This window comes from Hyperolius riggenbachi, chromosome 12, assembly GCF_040937935.1.
Source record: "Hyperolius riggenbachi isolate aHypRig1 chromosome 12, aHypRig1.pri, whole genome shotgun sequence".
Lineage (NCBI taxonomy): Eukaryota > Metazoa > Chordata > Amphibia > Anura > Hyperoliidae > Hyperolius > Hyperolius riggenbachi.
Genome location: NC_090657.1, coordinates 192261918 through 192275342, shown reverse-complemented (window position 1 = coordinate 192275342; position 13425 = coordinate 192261918). Strand labels below are relative to the sequence as shown.

At 44.6% G+C, this 13425-nt stretch overlaps 1 protein-coding gene and 1 long non-coding RNA gene across 2 annotated transcripts in view; one reads left to right on the top strand and one right to left on the bottom strand.

The window, feature by feature from the left end:
- Window positions 1–13425, top strand: part of LOC137541299 (uncharacterized) — a 71374-nt gene that overhangs the window by 53002 nt on the left and 4947 nt on the right. The window lies entirely within an intron of this gene.
- The window catches only part of DPM1 (dolichyl-phosphate mannosyltransferase subunit 1, catalytic), a 36740-nt gene continuing 23360 nt past the window's right edge, over window positions 46–13425 (bottom strand). Inside the window, exons 8-9 of the mRNA XM_068262543.1 lie at window positions 8628–8742; window positions 46–422 (exon numbers count right to left, since the gene is read on the bottom strand). Coding sequence (XP_068118644.1) covers window positions 318–422; window positions 8628–8742 — 220 coding nt within the window. The 3' untranslated portion in view covers window positions 46–317. The remainder of the gene's footprint in view (window positions 423–8627; window positions 8743–13425) is intronic.

Genomic DNA, 13425 nt, shown 5'->3' with positions numbered 1-13425 from the left:
ATTTCTGCGGTGCTGCTAATCTTCGGTGTGCAACCAAACTTTCCATGCACTTTCAAAAAACTTTAATGATGTTCAACATAAATTCTTATTTGGACAACTTATGCCCTGCAGGTCTACAAAAAAATCTCAAACATCTCCAATGTGTGGAACATTAAGATGCAAAATATTTATATAAAAAGAAAATTGTGTTTTATATACAAAATTGAATTTATTACATTTGCAGTCCTTTCCTACAAACCCATGTAGAGTATTTTCCCCCCAAATATCTGAAAAGGTGGTGGTTCTGCCAAAGAGCGGACAGGAGATGTACACGTGGGTCATGTGGTTGCGAATAAGGTTAGAAGGCCTTTCAGGAAGGAGACAATCTCATTTCCGCCCAGTTTGGACTCGCCGTAGACTCTGTCCACAAATGATATTGGGACCTGTTCAGGAAAAGTAATTGGACATGTTATAATACTTTAAAAGGAGATGAACAGGAAGTGTGATCAAACAAAAGCCATAAACATTCAAGTGGTACCTGTCTTCTTTATACAGCGCTGTGTGCCCCACAAAAATACAAAATACACCATAACCTAATTATCTTTTGCTGCAGCCAAGTGATCTAATTCTTCCTTTGTCTCCGTTTAGGGCTCTAAAGTATTAATAAAAGGACACTTTATGGCTTGTAGATACCTTCAGTCAATGCTGCCCCTAATGATAGTTGCTTTATTATTAAGGCGACTGAAGGCAATGAGTGATGTGCAGATATGTTCTTAGGCTATAGTCCGGTAGCATTTACTGCTTACAGGGAGGCTGCCTTACCTTTTTCCTGTTAAGCAATACCAGTTGCCTGGCAGTACTGCTGATCTCTTTGACAGCAGTAATGTCTGAATCACACACCTGAAACAAGCATGTACTGTAGGTAATCCAGTCAGACGTCAGTCGGAAACATCTGATCTGCATGCTTGTTCAGGGTCTATGGCTAAGAGTACTAGAGACAAAAGCTCAGCAGGACAACCAGGCAATCTGCATTGTTAAAAATGAAATATTGCAGCCTCCATATCCCCCTCAATTCAGGTGTGCTTTAATAGAGAGGGAGGAGGGACAATCAGGTAAATCACGAACACGATTAGGGTTAGAGAAAAAACTACAACCGAGACTCCCAGCGAAGACAAGAGTTCAGGGCAGGGACCCACTAGAGTAGACAATTATTTTTCAGTCTAGTCACGAGGTTTACTTGCTAACTAAATATGGGTTAAACATCAGAAAATGGCCTGAAGAAGTATCCTGAATGGGAAAGCTAGATTCTGCATACAGTCTCCTGAGGAAGAATGCACAGAGGAGCACATAGTCAATAGGACAGATGTAGTGAGAATATGGAAGCTGCCATATTTATTTCCCCTTAACTACTTAAAGGGAACCTAAACTGAGAGGGATATGAATGTTTCCTTTTAAACAATACCAGTTGCCCGGCAGTCCTGCTGATCTCTTTGGCTGTAGTAGTGGCTGAATCACACACCTGAAACAAGCATGCAGCTAATCCAGTCTGACTTCAGTCAGTCAGAGCCCCTGATCTACATGCTTGTTCAGGGGCTGTGGCTAAAAGTATTAGAGATACAGGATCAGCAGGAGAGTCAGGCAACTAGTATTATTTTAAAAGGAAAAATCCATATCCTTCTCAGTTTAGGTTTCCTTTAAGAACCACAGTGATTGAAATCTATGCCCTGTTTTGGTGGTTACCTGGCTGGCAGGGCGTAGATCCCCCGCCGCAGCGCGCATCCGCTATTTTCATTGCTCCCAACGATCTCGCCGCTGAATCCTCGCCATGTCCCGTCGCAGCTCACTTGCCCTGCCAGTCTCTATGACGACAGAGCACTGTGAGCGGGCCAGGAGCGGATTTCATTGGCTCCTGGCCGTGTCTTTCAGTGTATGCAACTCCTATTGGCTTACATTGATAGACACGGTCAGGAGCCAATAAAAGCAGCTCCTAACCGGCTCACATGACTCTGCCATCAAAGACGGCAGAGTGGATGTCAGGAGGATCCCGGCGTGCATAAGCGGTGATTCGTCGGGATTCCGTCGGTATTGTACCAGCAGTTAAACAACACCAGTTGCCTGGCAGCCCTGCTGATCTGTTTGGCTGCAGTAGTATATGTATCACACCAGAAACAAGCATGCAACTAATCTTGTCAGATCTGATAATATTGACAGAAACACTTCATCTGCTGCATGCTCGTTGAGGGCCCTTTTCCACTAGCAATCGCAATCACAAATCACAAACGCCAGCGATTGCGATTTTTCATTAATTCTGTTATGCGATTGCGATTTGCATTTGCATTGCATTATCATTGTAAAAATCGCTCCAGCAAGTGATTGCGATTTGCGATTAGCGATTTCCAAATCGAATCACTGTAGTGGAAAATACTTCTCGTGATTTCTATGATAAAGTAACAACCCTAGCGATTTAAAAATCACTAGCGATTTGCGATTTTGCGATTCAGCAATCACAATCGCTCTAGTGGAAAAGGGCCCTTAGGGTCTATGGCTAAAAGTATTAGAGACAGAGGATCAGCAGAGCTGTCAGGCAACTGGTATTGCTTATAAAGAAATACATATGGCAGCCTCCATATCCCTCTCACTTCAGTTGGCTGCAGTCATGTGAATAGGTCTCACTTCTGCTTCCCGGGTGGTCAAAAAACATGACAACCCCCCACCAAGCCCCTCCCAACTCACGCACGTACACCTACAATAACTCAGTCAGGTACCCACTCAGCCACCCTCAGAAGTTGCCCAGTTATCCCGTATATACTTCCTAATCATGGTCAGTGGAGATGCAGCACATTCTCTCCACGCACAAAACTGCGGGATGTGGCATTTGAACCCCCAAGGATTCAAATTCCAGCTCCAGCCAGTACATAAACAAGTAAGAAGTCTTGGGGGTAGGGCTACCTAATGATACTGGTGGAGCATGCCTTAAGGCTCCTTTTACGAATAAGCAGTGCAGCAATTGCGCAGCAGAGGAGCCTGCGTTGCATCACTGCGCAGCAGAAATCCGTATTCATATGACCCTGCCCCATGGTGCGCCAAAAATGCATAGCGCCCCCCCCCCCCCCTTCCTGCTGGGAAGGAAGCATGTCCAGGGCTTCATTTTTGCAGCCAAAGAGGCCCTTTTGTGGAAATTTAAAAAGGACCCCCCCCCACCCCACACACACACACACACGTGCCTGCAGTAAACACTACAATAGATAAGCTCACTTCTTGTTTATAATTAGAGGCCACGAAAAAAAAAAAAAATAATAATAATAATAATCAGACAGCCATACACTGACAGTGGCATATGATCGTGTGATCATTTTTCATTGAGAGGAATGGAAATGACAGGCTTCAATGGGGAAAGTCCCATCATTCAGCAGTGGGCACAGCTTGTGTGTGGAGTTTCCAATGTAGCTGTATCTCAATAAAAATCTGTTCCAATGACTCAGTATACAACTGAACATCATCAGGTTTATAGTCCAATATCCGGAACAATTGTTCAGAGAGAAATTTGTATCAATTTTTTTTTTCATTAAAGGAGAACTGTAGTGAGAGGTATATGGAGGCTGCCATATTTATTTCCTTTTAAGCAATACCAGTTGCCTGGCTGTCCTGCTGATCCTCTGCCTCTGGTACGTTTAACCATAAACCCTGAACAAGCATGCAGCAAATCAAGTGCTTGACATTACAGTCAGATCTGAGAAAAAATTGTTTCTGGTGCTATTCAGACACTACTGCAGCCAAACAGATCAGCAGGGCTGCCAGACAACTGGTATTGTTTAAAAATAAATAAACATGGCAGCAGCCTCCATATTCTTCTCACTACAGTTGTCCTTTAACATGGCCGTTGTTCCGTGCCAAAATGATTAATGCTCTGAATGCTGCCACCTGCAGACCAAAGGCAGCATCGCACTGGAGGAAGCTGCAGTCACTGGCTCAATAACCTTATGGCTGCCACACACACTGATCAATCGTTACAAAGTAGATTTGTTCCGATCCATTTCAAAAGCCACACTGATGAAAAACGTAGCTTGTGCCAGATGGAAAATCCTGATTGATGTGTGGCAGCAGACCGATTGTTTATACTGCTTGAGGTTATACAAAAGCGGTAGCATATAGAAGGGGACGCTATCCAGCACTGCAATAATGTCCTTAAAGGTCATTCGAGGTGAAAATAAACTGATGAGAAAAACAATTGTATCTATCCTAATTCTCCTAAAAATGATTTTTTTTTTTTTTTTTGATACCCCACAGTTTTATTTTATATTTAAATCTAGTTTTTAAGTTTCTACAGTTTTTGTCTCTGCTCAGCGACACCTTCATTGAAGTATGCCAGAGCTAGAATCTATGAATCATTGACCCATTTTATCTCTTTCCTGCTCTCAGAAGCCAGATACTGACAGGAAAGTGTCTTATGGCTGTAATTACTTATCATTGAGAGTTATGCTATAGTGGGGGTGGAACTACACTAAAAGCATGATACACATGGAAGAGAGGGCTGCACATGGAATGGGAGGGGCTGCTGTACATGGATGTCACACATGGAAGAGGGGGCTGCACATGGAATGGGAGGGGCTGCTGTACATGGATGATACACATGGAAGAGGGGGCTGAACGTGGAATGGGAGGGGCTGCTGTACATGGATGATACACATGGAAGAGGGGGCTGCATGTGGAATGGGAGGGGCTGCTGTACATGGGTGATACACATGGAAGAGGGGGCTGCATGTGGAATGGGAGGGGCTGCTGTACATAGATGATACACATGGAAGAGGGGGCTGCACATGGAATGGGAGGGGCTGCTGTACATAGATGATACACATGGAAGAGGGGGCTGCATGTGGAATGGGAGGGGCTGCTGTACATGGATGATACACATGGAAGAGGGGGCTGCATGTGGAATGGGAGGGGCTGCTGTACATGGATGATACACATGGAAGAAGGGGCTGCACATGGAATGGGAGGGGCTGCTGTACATGGATGATACACATGGAAGAGGGGGCTGAACGTGGAATGGGAGGGGCTGCAGTACATGGATGATACACATTCAAGAGGTGGCTGCATGTGGAATGGGAGGGGCTGCTGTACATGGATGATACACATGGAAGAGGGGGCTGCATATGGATGATACACATGGAAGAGGGGGCTGCACGTGGAATGGGAAGGGTGCTGTACATGGATGATACACATGGAAGAGGGGAGGCTGCACATGGAATGGGAGGAGGGGTGCTGTACATGGATGATACACATGGAAGAGGGGCTGCATATGGAATGGGAGGAGGGGTGCTGTACATGGAAGATACACATGGAAGAGGGGGCACAAAAAGTATAGATCCAGCCTTGCCCATCTTCCCTCCCAAACTAACCTAACTGTGAACACCCGCCCTCAAACTCCCCTCCCCCCATACTCCTCCCCAAGGGTTTTAAAGGTCGAGGTCAGTCTATGAAGCTAAAGCAACTCCAAGATGCTTGGGGGAGGGGCAGGGGAGCTCAATCAGTGCAGTCTTGAAACCTTACTCCTGCCTTCCCGAACATGTTAGACTAATAAAACCAGGCCGGTATATTAGTAGCCATCTTAAAGGGGTGCCCACTAACAGCTCTTTTACATATCTCAGGCTTCCTTTAAAGTGTGTTCTAAATAGAAATGGAGCGCTCTATAGTGCATTAACCAAAAGGATGAGCTTTATTCGCAATAAATCATTATACCTACAAAAATGTAGTAAAAGAATCGCATACCAGCGGTACAGCCAACCGCTTCCGACCCTGGTAGTTGATGGCAACGCGCTGTGGCTAGCAGCGCGATCTCCGGTGGTGGGGAAGCAGTCTCACTAGAGGGTGGGCGTGGCTAGCGTCAGCATGCAGATGTCATTACGCGTTTCGGCGCTCTGCGCCAGGTCCTTTAAAGTGGACCTGAACTCTTGCACAGGTCATAAGGACAGCATAGAAATGTACCCTGTATGTATTTAGAGAGTGTATCATGTCTAATTCCTCTTACCTTGACAAATTACTACTGTAATTTGATCTCAGCTGTGTCAGCTGACTGCCTCAGCAGAGCAGCTGATTTGAGAACACAGAAATGTTAACCTTATGTTTGCTTCCGTAAAAGCAAGAGGTACATACACTGCAAATATATTGCAGGATTTCTATCAGCTGTAACAAATGTTTTTCTGTAAAGGTTATTATGATGTTGCTTATCTTTTAGAGCAGAAAGGAAGTTGTGAGGTCAGGTCCACATGTGATAAATTAGGAGTTGGCCGTTCTTTATTTTCTTTTTTTGCAGCCTGTAGTTTTTATAATGCAGCTTGTGAATATCTGAGGAGTACAGGAAGTAGGTGTCGTGCTTTTGCCTTCCTCAGTTCATGAATGAATGTATGTTGGTTCCTGCACCCAGCTGTAATTTCTACAATGCTGGTCTCCAAATGAAATTGGCTGTTATGCACAACTAGCATAAATACTCTCCAGACACAATGCCCTGAGGGGTTATAGGTTCATCTCTCACTAAAAGATGTGCCATTATTGAACGCCAGAGCCCCATATCACATGACTAGAGATCGTAAGAACCGGAGCCCACTGGCGCAGTATATGCGCTTCTGTCTGCTTTTCAGCATCTGTAACATTGATGTGTAACTGAAAAGCGAACACAACTGCATCAGGCCCACAGCTAGCCAATGAGAGCAGCTTAATGAGGGAGAAAGGAGCAATCACATTTTGTGACTCAGTCGGGGAGAGTTGGTGACGAGAACTGTTCAGTGTATTCTGTAAAATGGTGTTGCAATGGTCTGTACTATGTAACAAAACGTGATAATATCATCATCAAACTTTCTTTAAATAATATTTACTAAAGGTTTTCAAACTGGCAATATTTTATAGACTGTAAACCGGAAAAACTAGTGCAGAGCACTTCCCCTGCGGTTTCTCATTTCTGCTATAAAATTTTTATTAAAAGAAAAAACAAAACAAAAACATAGCTGTATTGCTTGATGTGTTTTGACCATACATGAACTCTGATTTTGTACATGTGCTTATTTGTTTAAAGGACAACTGAAGTGAGAATATGGATGGTGCCATATTTAATTTTAAATAATAACAGTTGCCAGGCAGCCCTGCTGGTCTCTTTGGCTACAGCATTGCCTGAATCACACCAGAAACCAGCATGCAGCTAATCTGGTCAGATAGGACAGTGTGTGGTGTGTAGTGTGGTGTGTAGTGTGGGTGGTGTGGGTGGTGTGTGTGGTGTGTGTGTGTGTGTGTGTGTGTGTGTGTGTGTGTAGTGTGGGTGGTGTGTGTGGTGTGGAGTGTGTGTGTGTGTGTAGTGTGGGTGGTGTGTGTGGTGTGGAGTGTGTGTGGTGTGTGTGTGTGTGTAGTGTGTGTGTTGTGTGTGGTGTGGGTGGTGTGTGTGGTGTGTGTGTGTGTGTGTGGAGTGTGTGTGGAGTGTGTGTGGAGTGTGTGTGGAGTGTGTGTGGAGTGTGTAGTGTGTGTGTAGTGTGTGTGGAGTGTGTGTGTAGTGTGTGTGGAGTGTGTGTGGAGTGTGTGTGGAGTGTGTGTGGAGTGTGTGTGGAGTGTGTGTGGAGTGGAGTGTGTGGCGTGGAGTGTGTGGCGTGGAGTGTGTGGCGTGGAGTGTGTGGCGTGGAGTGTGTGGCGTGGAGTGTGTGGCGTGGAGTGTGTGGCGTGGAGTGTGTGGCGTGGAGTGTGTGGCGTGGAGTGTGTGGCGTGGAGTGTGTGGCGTGGAGTGTGTGGCGTGGAGTGTGTGGCGTGGAGTGTGTGGCGTGGAGTGTGTGGCGTGGAGTGTGTGGCGTGGAGTGTGTGGCGTGGAGTGTGTGGCGTGGAGTGTGTGGCGTGGAGTGTGTGGCGTGGAGTGTGTGGCGTGGAGTGTGTGGCGTGGAGTGTGTGGCGTGGAGTGTGTGGCGTGGAGTGTGTGGCGTGGAGTGTGTGGCGTGGCGTGTGTGGCGTGGAGTGTGTGGCGTGGAGTGTGTGGCGTGGAGTGTGTGGCGTGGAGTGTGTGGCGTGGAGTGTGTGGCGTGGTGTGGAGTGTGTGGCGTGGTGTGGAGTGTGTGGCGTGGTGTGGAGTGTGTGGCGTGGTGTGGAGTGTGGTGTGGTGTGGCGTGGTGTGGAGTGTGTGGCGTGGTGTGGAGTGTGTGGCGTGGTGTGGAGTGTGGCGTGGAGTGTGTGGCGTGGAGTGTGTGGCGTGGAGTGTGTGGCGTGGAGTGTGTGGCGTGGAGTGTGTGGCGTGGAGTGTGTGGCGTGGAGTGTGTGGCGTGGAGTGTGTGTGTGTGTGCTATAAATAACTTGTTGGTGGCACTCACTATGCTGCGCAGGGTAGGAGTGTGCATGGTCTCTGCATGTCATCCGATTAGCGCTGTAGCCATTCACAGCAGGGAAGGAGGTGGTGTTTGCGGAGCGGACAGACAGTGACGTAGTCAATCAAAGCAGGGCAGGAGGGGGAGTGTACAGGATGGAAGGACATACAAAGACATGGGCGCTAGCTTGGAAGTTATTTTTATAAATACCAATAATACTAATAATATTTTGCTACAAATGTTCTATTTATAGCAGGTTGATTAAATAAACTGCTCAACCCTATGTGATGCACCACATTATGGAATCAACATTTTTACCTCTCCGATAGTGTAATTAAACTGTCTGGCTCGGACAATCATTTCCATCTGGAAGACGTAGCCTTTGGACACACAATTCTCCACCAGCTTCTGTAGGACCTCCTTCTTGTACAGCCTGTGGGGCAAAAGAGGCTGGTCACAATATGCGTTGCCCCACAGTTTGTGATGGGAACCAGATCATGTGACTTCCCTGCGACTCTCCCAGCTACATTACCTACAAAAAGCTAAACTAGACACAGAGATCACATGGCTCTGAAACAAGAATGTTCGTATCACCCAAACATGGACATTTATGCTAATGGGGGAAGGAAGAAGCATTACTTCATTTCCTGTTAGTCTAACTGGAAGGGAAAACCATAGTAATCACACCCCTAAATATATCCCATCACAACAGATGATGTGTTTATAAGAACAGGTTTATCTTCTATCCCTTAACCCCCCCTCCCCCCAAAAAAAAACAAAACCCCAAAACAAAAACAAACTAAAAAGCAGAAAGGCAACTTGAAATCTCAATAAACAAACCAACACTCAAACTATTAATACAATAAATGAAAGACATTTTTCAAGTTCGTACATGCGGTCCACTTAACATTTTTTTTAACTTCTGCAGTAATTACAGTCATTAGCAAACTGACAAAGCAATTTTACTAATCCTGTGACAGATTTAAAATGTTATATATTTAAAGTACCCCTAAAGTGAGAGGGACAATGGTGCTGTCATATCCTTTTAAACAATGCCAGTTGCCTGGCACTCCTACTGATCTTTCAGGCATCAGTAGTATCTGGATCACACACTTGAAACAAGCGTGCGATTTATGCAGTCAGACTTCAGTCAAACATCTGATCTGCATGCTTGTTCAGGGTTTGGCTAAAGGTATTAGAGCGAGAGCAAAGAAAGCAAAGACTGTACACCTTGAAAAAGAAGCACAGAGACAACAGGAGCCCAAATAGCACAATATGTCACCGGTATGAAATTATTAAACGGAAGGAAAAAGTAATACAAAGGCAGATTGCAATGAGGGCAACCAAAACACACAAGGCAAGTAGAAATTTACAACCCCAACTTCACTCCGGTGTGGAGAAAGGTACCGGATGCAGTCTCTCTCTTATGAAAACGTACTAGTTGTGGCGAAGCCAGGTGAAACTCAGCACACCCCTCCAACGGGAGTGTAAGATACAAAGGAGGAAAGCGGTACCCATAGATCATAGATGTATAAAATTAGGTTAAAAACAAATAAAATTGAGAAAAAGGGGAGTGGCTTATGTCACTAATGACAAATTCATAAAAATAAAATTACGGAATTGCAACACGTTTCTTGGGTTTGAGTCCACTTCCTCGGGCCAATTGTAGATCCAACTACTAAAAATAGTCAAGCAGGGAACGACTCATTATTAAAGCGGATCGGAGATCAAAAACTAACCATAACAAATAACTTGTCTATATACTGTGGCTTGCAAAAGTATTTGGCCCCCTTGAAGTTTTCCACATTTTGTCACATTACTGCCACAAACATGAATCAATTTTATTGGAATTCCACATGAAAGACCAATACAAAGTGGAGTACACGCAAGAAGTGGATCGAAAATCATATATGATTCCAAACATTTTTTACACATCAATAACTGCAAAGTGGAGTGTGCGTAATTATTCAGCCCCCTGAGTCAATACTTTGTAGAACCACCTTTTGCTGCAATTACAGCTGCCAGTCTTTTAGAGTATGTCTCTACCAGCTTTGCACATCTAGAGACTGAAATCCTTGCCCATTCTTCTTTGCAAAACAGCTCCAGCTCAGTCAGATTAGATGGACAGCGTTTGTGAACAGCAGTTTTCAGATCTTGCCACAGATTCTCGATTGGATTTAGATCTGGACTTTGACTGGGCCATTCTAACACATGGATATGTTTTGTTTTAAACCATTACATTGTTGCCCTGGCTTTATGTTTAGGGTCATTGTCCTGCTGGAAGGTGAACCTCCGCCCCAGTCTCAAGTCTTTTGCAGTCTCCAAGAGGCTTTCTTCCAAGTTTGCCCTGTATTTGGCTCCATCCATCTTCCCATCAACTCTGACCAGCTTCCCTGTCCCTGCTGAAGAGATGCACCCCCGCGCCCCCCCCCCCCCCCCGAGTATGATGATGCCACCACCATATTTGACAGTGGGGAGGGTGTGTTCAGAGTGATGTGCAGTGTTAGTTTCCACCACACATAGCGTTTTGCATTTTGGCCAAAAAGTTTCATTTTGGTCTCATCTGACCAGAGCACCTTCTTCCACATGGTTGCTGTGTCCCCCACATGGCTTGTGGCAAACTGCAAACGGGACTTCTTATGCTTTCTGTTAACAATGCCTTTCTTCTTGCCACTCTTCCATAAAGGCCAACTTTGTACAGTGCATGACTAATAGTTGTCCTATGGACAGAGTCTCCCACCGTAGCTGTAGATATCTGCAGCTCGTCCAGAGTCACCATGGGCTCTTGACTGCATTTCTGATCAGCGCTCTCCTTGTTCGGCCTGTGATTTTAGGTGGATGGCCTAGTCTTGGTAGGTTTACAGTTGTGCCATACTCCTTCCATTTCTGAATGATGGCTTGAACAGTGCTCTTTGGGATGTTCAAGGCTTTGGAAATCTTTTTGTAGCCTAAGCCTGCTTTCAATCTCTCTATAACTTAATCCCTGACCGGTCTTGGACCTGTCTTGTGTGTTCTTTGGACTTCACTGTGTTGTTGCTCCCAATATTCTCTTAGACAACCTCTGAGGCCCTCACAGAGCAGCTGTATTTGAACTGACATTAGATTACACACAGGTGCACTCTATTTAGTCATTAGCACTCATCAGGCAATGTCTATAGGCAACTGACTGCACTCAGATCAAAGGGGGCCGATTAATTATGCACACACCACTTTGCAGTTATTTATTTATAAAAAAAATGTTTGGAATCATGTATGATTTTCGTTCCACTTCTCACATGTACACCACTTTGTGTTGGTCTTTCATGTGGAATTCCAATAAAATTGGTTCAGGTTTGTGGCAGTAATGTGACAAAATGTGGAAAACTTCAAGAGGGCCGAATACTTTTGCAACCCACTGTATATCTTATCTAACGTTTAGATAGTTTACACAGCAAATCTAACTGCAAACAGCTTCAACAATTTATGATAATTTATTCCTGTGAAACAAGGAGAGCGGCCATGTTCTGTTTGTCACAATACACACAGGCAAGCTGATCTTTATCTCCAGCCCTCAGCCTGTAAAAAAAGTCACTCCCCTCTCGTCCCCTCTGAAATCTCTGGCTAATAACCTCCTCCTCCTCCTCCTCCTCCTCCCCAGACTGAACTCACATAAGCCCTTGCTACTAAGGCTCAGAGTGCCAAGGCACTCCGGAGAAGTTGTGGGCGAGGCTTGTTTAGTTTACAGGGAATTAAAAAAGTCAAAGGGAAAAAAAAAAAAAGTATTTTGCTTGAGGAATGACCTATAAACTATATGAAAGGAACACAATTATGCAATGAGTAAAAGTTTATCTCGGATAAAATTTAAGGTAAGCCACCTCCCCAATTTTCTCAATTTTATTTTTTAACCTAATTTTATAAATCCTTGGGCACCTCTTTCCCATTTTGTATTAGAGGCAGAGGATCCGTAAGACAGCCAGGCAATTTGTATTGTTTAAAGGACAACTGAAGCAAGAGGGATATGAAGGCTGCCATATTTATTTCATTATAAGCAATACTAGTTCCCTGGCTGTCCTTCTGATCCTCTGCCTCCTTTTAGCCACAGACCCTGAACAAGCATGCAGCAGATCAGGCGTTTCTGACATTGTCAGATCTAACAAGATTATCTACTGGCTTGTTTCTGGTGCTATTCAGACACTCCTGCAGCCACATAAATCAGCAGGGCAGCCAGGCAACTAGTATTGTTAAAAAATAAAATAAATACAGCCTCCATATTCTTCTCACTACAGTTCTCCTTTAAAAAGGAAATATGTCCGCTTTCAAATCCCTCTCACTTCAGGTGTGCTTTAAAGGACCGAGGTGAAAATAAACTGATGAGAAAAACAATTGTATCCATCCACCTACTCTTAAAAATGACTTTTTTTTAGATATCCCACAGTTTTATTTTATATTTAAATCTAGTTTTTAAGTTCTTACTGTTTCATTGTCTCTGCTCAGCGACACCTTCATTGAAATGGCAGAGCTCAAATCTATGAATTATTGACCATTTTTATGTCTTTCCTGATCTCAGAAGCCATTTACTGACAGGAAAGTGTTTTATGGCTGTAATTACTAATCAGTGAGGGTTATGCTATAGTCTGACCCAGTCCCGACAGAAACTGTCACTTGCATACCTGATTTTTTAACTCTTTCAGGCAGAGAAAGGAAAAAGGGAACACAGCATAGTTATTTGTGTGCTTGGCACTGTACACACACACACACACACACACGTCTATCTCATCATGTCACCTCGGTTGGCTTTTAAAGGACAAGTGCACTTACGCAGCACACTTATGTTTGCGGCCTATATAGTTCCACTCAAAGGCCCTATGTACTTGCTACCACCCACAGATGTGTGGTCCTAACAGTGACTATAGAAACAGCCCAGCTGTGTGCTGCTACTCTCCCTAGGCATCACTGCCTCATGTGACACAGATGATAGATGGCCTTTCCACTGAAATAAATGGAGAGGTTATCCATCATTTATCGTGCATTGCCACCTAGTGGCCAGAAACAGTATGTACACCAGTACTGTATATAAGTAAACATATGAGCTCTTGCTTTCCACTGCCGGAGGATAAGGATTAATAGGATTCGGTAC